General features: G+C 37.9%; 1 protein-coding gene across 1 annotated transcript; it reads left to right on the forward strand.

The window, feature by feature from the left end:
• The first annotated feature begins 61 nt into the window (after nt 1-61).
• On the forward strand, nt 62-6,938 carry dnajc27 (DnaJ (Hsp40) homolog, subfamily C, member 27). The gene is made up of 7 exons (XM_063466568.1): nt 62-454; nt 1,285-1,367; nt 2,718-2,787; nt 3,198-3,362; nt 3,628-3,750; nt 3,831-3,991; nt 4,086-6,938. Exons 1-7 carry the CDS (start codon nt 368-370, stop codon nt 4,216-4,218), a joined length of 822 nt encoding a protein of 273 aa, XP_063322638.1. The 5' UTR covers nt 62-367; the 3' UTR covers nt 4,219-6,938.
• Nucleotides 6,939-8,896: the final 1,958 nt, after the last annotated feature.

Below are 8,896 nucleotides of genomic sequence, written 5' to 3' on the forward strand. Positions count from 1 at the left end.
GGAAAACCTCAAAGCTACAGTTTCCCCTATATGTAGTTTATTTTGAAAATACAGGCGGAAGTTGAGTGAGCAGCTAACTCCATGCTAGTCCCAAACAGCTGATTAGCATAAAGGCTATGAGACCAGCAGGGTCTCTGGTTGTCTGCTGTACGCAAACGTCAACATTAGAGCTGAAGTTAAACGATGCGATGAGATTAATGAATCTGGAAATAATCCCGTTTAAGGGCTGTGAGAGATACTAACCAGCGTGCTAACAACTAGTTAGCCCTGTTAGCTCCGGTCACAATAATAATAACAACAGCGGCTGTATTCCGGCACAGTCGCGTCGCTTTAAACGCCAAAAAACTTTAAAATTTAAACAATCCAAATGGAAACAAACCCGCCGAAAAGACGAGACAACAAGAAGTCTCTTCGGGTGAAGGTGATTAGCCTCGGGAACGCCGAGGTCGGAAAGGTATGAGACCCCCTGTTTATTTTAGCTCAAACCTAAAATAGAGTCTGGTTCGTTTTACTTGAGCTTGTTATAAACCACCTGTACTGTACTACTGTGAGTTTATGGCTTATAATGTCACATTTGAAACAATTGTATAAAGGTCGTGAAAGATTTTTTTATGTAGTCTTTGTTCTGTTTTGGATGTCAGTTTTGTTGTTTTTGCGCTCTGGTTTATTTTGTTCACTCTGTCGCCAGACTTCGTTTAAAACCGATTTTAGTTACATCTCACCACACGTTCTCACAGATTACAGCACCCAGGTAAAATTATTTTCAATGTGGTTGCATTAGGTATAATTCGGCGCAGATTTTAGTCATAAAAAGAATTTATTGTTTTATTACCTTTAATATTGGGAACATCATTTAGCAGACAGCAACAACTAGCAGCGCACACTTAAAAAACGTTTGTTTTATTGTGCTGTATCAGCACAATAAAACAAAGCTGTTTGATGTGTGATATTATTGATCAGGCTAGTTTAACCCTGAGAAATCTTTGTTTGGAATTAATGTAAATTTTGACATAAATGGGCTTTTAAAGGGCAGAAGGCTAAAAAAGTTCATGTTATTAAGGCTTAACAGCTCATTTTTGAAGCCAATTTTTCCAAAATAGGCTCAGAATTGTAGACTGATGATTATTTGAAATACAATGTCTGCAAATGGGATTATCCAATTAAAACTTAACAAAACACAAATTATCTAAATAAAAACAGTAAAAAATTAACAAATCTCAGTGTGATGGATGGTCTGGTGTGAAAGGCAGTGGAGCTCATCTTTAAATACTGTTTTCTCTTCAGAGCTGTATCATCAAACGTTACTGCGAGAAGAGGTTTGTTCCAAAGTATCTGGCAACCATTGGAATCGACTATGGCGTCACCAAGTGAGTTCACAGACTGCTTCCTGTCACTTAGAGTTTCCAGTGACATTCTGATGCAAAACGATGCGGGAAAGTGTCTGTACTCCTAATGTTGGACCTCACGTCAGCCTTTGACACCGTTGACCATTACATTTTGCTTGAAAGGCTGAAATACTGGGTTGGTGTATCTGGGTCTGCCTTAGAGTGGTTCTCCTCGTATCTCTATGAACGATACTTTTCTGTGGCGGTCTCTAAGTACAGGTCATCTTCCACGTCCCTGTCCTATGGTGTGCCACAAGGTTCTGTGTTCGGGCCCTTATTGTTTTTAATATATCTACTTCCTCTCCAGCATGTTTTGAGCCCCTTTGAGGACATTCGCTACCACTGCTACGCAGACGACATCCAGCTATATATGTCTTTTAAACCTGAAGATGTTTCTAAGCTGCAGATTCTGAATGTGTGCTTAGAAACCATCAAAGGTTGGATGGCTGACAACTTCCTCCAACTTAATGAAGAAAAGACTGAAGTCCTTGTATGTGCTCCGGACAGACATGTACCGAACATAATGAATGCTCTTGGTCCTCTTTCAACATTTGTGAAATCGTCTATCAGGAACCTAGGGGTAACCTCTGATTCTGCTCTTACCCTGGATGTCCACGTCAAATCTCTGGTTCAGTCCTGCTTCTATCATTTAAGAAACATTTCTAAACTGAGCCCCATAGTATCTCATACTGAACTGGAGATTGTTATTCATGCATTCATTTCATCACGATTGGACTACTGTAATTCACTGTTTACATGTCTAAACAAAAACTCCCTGGAGCGTCTGCAGATTGTTCAAAATCCTGCAGCAAGGCTTCTGACAAGAACATCTAAGTTCTCTCATGTGACACCGTTGCTTATACAGCTGCACTGGCTCCCCGTTGAATTCAGAGTCCATTTTAAGATACTGGTTCTGACATTTAAAGCTCTTCAAGGACAAGCACCAGCCTACATCATTGAACTTTTACAGCCCTATGTCCCTAGTAGGTCCCTGAGGTCTTGTGATCAGGGCCTACTTGTTATTCAGCATACTAGGCTGAAAACCAAGGGTGATAGAGCTTTTGCCACTGTGGCCGCCAGACTGTGGAACTCTCTTCCTCAGAACTTAAGATCTGCAGACTCATTGATTACTTTTAAAAAACAGCTAAAAACACATCTTTTAGAATTGCATTTTGTTAACTTTGGACTGTTTTTGTTTTATACCTTGTGAAACATTTTGTGATCTTTTATCTAGAAATGTGCTATATAAATAAAATTTTACTTTACTTTTACTTACTGTGTGTGTAATGATGTTTTTTACTGAGCACTAACATGTGTTTTATCTGCCAACAGAGTTCAGGTTCGAGACAGAGAAATCAAGGTGAACATCTTCGATATGGCCGGCCACCCGTTCTTCTATGAAGTGAGTCAAAAACGAGCAATTTATGTTGTTCACATCAGAAGAAATGTATAAAACACATGCATTTTAGAGCGCCACCAAAGGTGCTGTGAAAGAGAAATAAGAGAGAATTCACAAATTTACTAGAAAAGAAAACTAGTAAATTCATGAGTAAAAACTGCATAAAAGTAAAATGTCTGGAAATTTTTTTGACAAAAATCCTATTAGATCATATTAAAAAAAGACCAATATGCAACAAGAAGATTTCAAATTCTGACTTCTTTTCTCTGAATTTCTTTAACATCAATGGCTGTGACAGGCTGTCGTAAAACAAGATATTTTCAAAGGCCAAAAATAAGGCTTCTTGTAATGTTTGCACCCACACAGCAGGCGGCGCTCTGTGAACATGTTTCTTTCTCTGTGGTGTCGGTCAGGTGCGTAATGAGTTCTACAAAGACAGCCAGGGCGTGCTGCTCGTGTACGATGTCGGCCTGAGGGAGAGCTTCGACGCCCTCGACAGCTGGCTCGGCGAGATGAAACAAGAAATGGGCTCTCAGGCCAACATGGACAGCATTGTGTTTGTCGTCTGCGCCAACAAGGTCAGACTGAGTGCAGCTTAAAGAGAGAGGAGCTGAAGCAGCTTGATTCAAACAGAGGATGTGCTCAGGAGCTGTATTAAGGCCCCGAATGAGATAAAGAAGGATTATTTTGAACTGTGACTCATGCTAAGCTGCTCCAGCACAGTCAGAAAACTAAAAAGTAGCTGTTTTGTAAAATGTATTGTTTAAAATGAGTGGGAAATCTTTTATTGAGGTTTATTAAACACACATGCAGCTGGCGGTAAATGTCTGCGTGTTCATACAGGTGGACCTGACGAAGCGGCGGGTGGTGGATGAGGGCGAGGGGCGCCTGTGGGCGGAGTCCAGAGGCTTTCATTACTTTGAGACATCAGCACAGAGCGGCGAGGGCATCAACGAGATGTTTCAGGTATTCCTCGCACACATGCGCAGCTTCCTGTACATTTTTTTTTATGGAGCATGTCTCAGTGAGTGCCGTGTTCTCCACAGGCGTTCTTCTCCTCCATCACTGACATGTGCGAGAACGGCGGGAAGCGCCCGGTGTCGGAGGTCAGCGTCGGCTTCACCAAAGAGCAGGCCGACACCATCCGACGTATCCGCAACAGCAAAGACTCGTGGGATATGTTGGGAGTCAAACCCGGAGCCACGCGGTGAGTCGCCAGCATACAGGCCATCTTTTCAATAAAGTCGTTTTGTTTTTTCTCACATTGTGTCTAATGCAGTTTACTATCTTTTCATTTCTAGGGAGGAGGTGAACAAGGCGTACAGGAAGCTGGCAGTCCTGCTGCACCCAGACAAATGTGTTGCCCCCGGCAGTGAAGACGCATTCAAGGCGGTGGTGAACGCCCGCACCTCACTGCTAAAGAACATTAAATAACACACACACACACACACTCTCACAGAAACAACTGGACCTGCTGTCACTCAGACACGAACTGATGACGAACTTTATTTATTTATTTCTGTATTTATTCAGCGTACGTGTCATGTGTGCCATGTTGCTTGCCACAGTGCGGTATGCCAACATAAACCAGTTTTAACTTATTATATGATATTTTAAACACTACACTGGAGAGAGTACGGAAGACGATGAGTGCCACACAAATGAAAAAGATACAAAATGGAAAATAGGGGAACCTTATTCTGTCTTCATAACTCTGTGAAAAAAATTTCAAAATTAAATTATTTCAAATTTTTACTCTTTAAAGGTACTTGTCCTGTGTGTGTCCACTTAAAGCTGTGAAAAACAAATTAAAGGCATAATCACTTAAAATGCATGCTGAATATTTAAAAAAAAAAGAACTTTAAATTTCAATGTAGCAAAAACCTGCCAAATCCTCATCATCAAAAACGAATCTGAAACCAAAATGGGTTAAACTTGTAGGCACGGTGGAGTTAAACTACCAGCTTTGCTTTCTTTGTGACTGGAAATAAACCCATCAAAATGAACCAATCAGCTGTTCTTCTCTGTAATGTTGGGGTTAGTTTAATGTACTTGTCCTGGACAAATCAGAATACTTTATTAATCCCTTAGGAAATTATGTGAAACTCCTTCAAATTAGCTACGTTCATATCAATGTCAATTAGGTCGCCCACACATGCTACCCCATTTAAATAATTTTTTTCCATAAGTTGCTGCTTTGTTCCCTGGATTGTTTATATGGAGCTCCTCACATTTGTTCCCTGAAAAAGCATATCTCTACTCTCACACTACTAATTTCCTCCATTAAAATCACTCACCCCAAGTAGCTAACTTGTTCCCTTAACTAGTAAATCTATCCTGTTTTTCGGTTGATTATTGGCCTAAAAGTTTAGTTTGTGCCCAAACTATTAATTTTAATTTTTTTGTACATTGTTTGTCTTATTGACTTACTCCATTATTTCTCTCGTCTGTTCCCTCTGAATACGTTCCCTGACTGTGGATAAAGTGAAAATGCTAATGCATGCCCTTAAATAACTTTTTTCTCCAAACTGCCAACCTATTCTTTTAACTCATTGAATAGTTCCCTAGACATATTTTTAAGTCTTGTTCCTTTAAAATCAATGGAATCACTTATGCATGTTTATATTTTCTTGGTTTGTTGCCTCAGTTCATTTATTTTTTTCCCTCAAACTGCCAAACTGTTTCCTTATACTGAGTATTGGTTCCCTAATGTTATTGTTATTACATTTATCCTAAGTAAACTATTACCTAAAAAATATATTTAAAAAAGGAATAACTGATTTATTTCTTTGGCAGTTGATAGAAATTACACATTTTGTTAAGATTCTAAATTCCTTACTGGTTTTCTTATTAAATTATTTTCATTTTAAGAAAAATGAACAAAATATTTCTTGAAGAAAAACAAATTTAAAAAAATTCAACATGGTCATCCCATCACCACATTTTAATGTGTGATTCGTCTTCCATGAGACGAGAGTCATAGTTGATGTTTACATGATGGTAGTGAACACGATTGGTTGTTCGAGCTAAAAGAGAGACTTGTGCCCGTTTACTGACTTTGTATCACACAAAATGTCTTGTTAAAGCAGAAAAGTGTTTCATATTGTAAAGAACTCATAGGCAGCATGAATATGTTATCATAGTTTTATATTTTTACATATGTGTAACCACAGGAATTAACTTAAAACAATCCAGAAAGAGGTTCCACTTTTTGCTTTAATGTGATTTTTATCGTTATGCTTTAAAGTTCAAGTCAATTGATCTTGATTAGAACATATTGCAAATGTGGCTTTTTATCAACATTTTACATCAGCCCTGTTAATACTCAACTATATTAATATCTGTGGATGTGAATATTTTTAATATTTTCAAAATACTAAATTGTAAAGCAACTTTAATTCAGTTTGCCACAGAAGTGATAAGATTGCAAGCCAAACCAGTGAATTGAGAAAAGTAAAAAAAGAGAGTAGTGAGAAAAGATGATATTAAATTATGTGAAAAATATTACAAAATAAGACTATTTTCAAACAAAAAATCTGTAATGATTTATGCGTTTTATATTATGAAAATTTCTTAAAGGGATTTCAAATCATTTAAATCCCTTATAATTAAAAAAAAAAAGATAAATCTGTAATGAAAACAAAGCATTTTGATGAAAACACTATAAAGTCAATTTAACTTACTTTAGAAAAAATATATTAATGCATAATATAAAAGTAAAGTAAGAGGTTAAAAAATAAAAATCGCACTAAACTTGAAAGTGGAAGAGGAGTTTTAATGAGCGTTGGCCAATCAATCATGTTATTTCAACCAATTTTCTGTCTGTGTTGTTTATTATAATCACATGATTTATGTTACAAACACTCTGAGCTAACTCTTAATGTGACTGTGTGTTTGATGGATGTGTGATTTGGCACAGTTTGAACTCTGTACCTCATGGCTCAAACATGATGTATTCCTGTTGCCTGATGTTTAATTTATACATGTGCTCTGAATCTATGTAGAGCCTACGACATAGATTTACCACAAAGGTACAAATTTCCCCTTACTTTGTGCAGTCATCAGTCACATGATGACGTGCAGCGCTGGACTGAGTGTGTGTTACAGTTACAGACTAAATGTTGTTCTGCTAGATTGTTTTTAATTAATAAAAAGTCACAAAAAATGAATTCTGATGTCAGCCTGTTCTGATTTTTATCTTGAGGTGTTTTACCTGCTGCCAGGTCCTGGATTTCCTTTGATATCTCAAGATTTTAGGAAATCCTTGATGTATAATTTAAACCATACCTCAAATCATTCTGAAATATACCGTGAGTGTTTTATTTTTGTCATTTATATTAGTTTATATTTATAATTTACTATAATTTAGTATTTTATAATTAGTAATTAATAATAAACCTGGAATGATTCAGAAATTCAGATTGTGTCATGGAAATAATACAAAAAATAAATATAAAACTTTTTTTCTTTTTAATTTTTTATATTTTAAACCTCTGAACACAACTTGTTATAATTGTTTGACTATTTTAGAATATTTTCAAATTGAAAGTATTTAACTTTTTAGGGGAAAATGAATTATTATTAATTTATTTTATTGTTTAGTAACTTAGTCAGTTATTTGAGTTTTTTACTGTTCTGTATAAGCTTTAATGTTAAGGTTAAGGTTGAGTCATAACTGAGTTTATTTTTTACAAATAATTCTCCACAACTTTGAGTCTAATTTCTTGCATGGGGTCAATTAATCTGATTCTAATAGCTGTGGTCTACTTAATAAAGCTATAATTTTTTTGTTTGTTTTTTTCAGTGAGAAAACTTTTTTCAGCCAAAGTCGACCTTCATGTGCTCATATAACCACTAAACTTTAAGAATTTTGTGAAACTGGACCAGCAGGATGCACCACCACAAACAAAGGACTGAATTTAATGCAGTTCTGACTTCTTGTTGTCTGTACTTCATCTTGTCTTCACTGAACCGAGTTTAATGAAGTGAGGTCAATGGCTTTCTATTTATTTTAAGTGCAAATATAATACATAATATAATATTGCTTTGTGCAATATTACATTATGTATAATATTTTTTCTATATTATGTATAATATGTAAGATGACCTGATGTGCAAAAAATTATTATTACTGTTCAAAATGGGTCAGCTCTTCAAGAGTCTGATGGCAGTGGGGAAGAAGGAGTTGTTGAGTCTCAGTGTGAAATACACTTCTGAACCTCCGCCCTGAGGGCAGAAGTGTGAACAGTCTGTGTTGGGGGTGTGTGGGGTCTTTGAGGATGGAGGCAGCTCTCCTCTGGACTCTGCGATGGTAGATGCTCTGCAGAGAGGGCAGCGGTGTCCTGGTGATCTTCTCCGCAGTTGTTATCACTCTCTGCAGGCGTTTGCGGTCCTTAGCAGTAGTGCTGCCGTACCATGCAGTGATGCAGCTGGTCAGTGTGCTCTCCACAGTGCAGCTGTAGAAGCTGCTGAGGATCTTGGCCGACATACCAAATTTCCTCAGCCTCCTCAGGAAATACAGCCGCTGCTGAGCCTTCTTGACCAGCTGTGTGGTGTTCAGTGTCCAGGTGAGGTTGTTGTCCTCACACCATGACACCAGACCGGCCATCTCTCTCCTGTAAGCCGCCTCATCTCCTCCAGTGATGCGACCGATTACTGCAGTGTCGTCCGCGAACTTCAAAATGATGTTATCTTTGTTGGAGTAGACACAGTCGTGAGTGTACAGGTTGTAGAGGATGGGACTGAGGACACAACCCTGTGGGACGCCAGTGTTTGTATTAATGCTGGCTGAAGTCGTGTTGCCAATCCTGACGGGCTGGAGCCTGCCAGTCAAAAAGTCCTGTAACCAGTCACATAGGGTGGGGTGCAGGCTGAGTGTTGCCAGCTTGTGAGTGAGTTTGTGTACAATGTGGCTGCTGTGTGGTTAATTGTACTAACAGACCATCAAACTTTCAACTATGGTGTTGACTGATAGGAAAACATCAACTTTGTCATTAATGTTTTGTCTTGTTCACTATTTAATTTGTCTGAACACCCTGAGGTGACCTTATGAAGTTTTCTCTTGAGTTTCAGTTGTTTCTATCCTGAGCTGAACCATGCTGACTCCATCTGA

The sequence above is a fragment of the Pelmatolapia mariae genome, linkage group LG23, assembly GCF_036321145.2.
Source record: "Pelmatolapia mariae isolate MD_Pm_ZW linkage group LG23, Pm_UMD_F_2, whole genome shotgun sequence".
Taxonomy (NCBI): domain Eukaryota; kingdom Metazoa; phylum Chordata; class Actinopteri; order Cichliformes; family Cichlidae; genus Pelmatolapia; species Pelmatolapia mariae.

Coding starts and splice junctions, on each gene's coding strand:
- dnajc27 (XM_063466568.1), top strand. CDS start 368: ATGGAAACAAACCCGCCGAAAAGACGAGACAACAAGAAGTCTCTTCGG. Junction 2,788..3,197: donor GCCACCCGTTCTTCTATGAA/GTGAGTCAAAAA, acceptor GGTGTCGGTCAG/GTGCGTAATGAGTTCTACAA. Junction 3,992..4,085: donor GTCAAACCCGGAGCCACGCG/GTGAGTCGCCAG, acceptor TTTCATTTCTAG/GGAGGAGGTGAACAAGGCGT.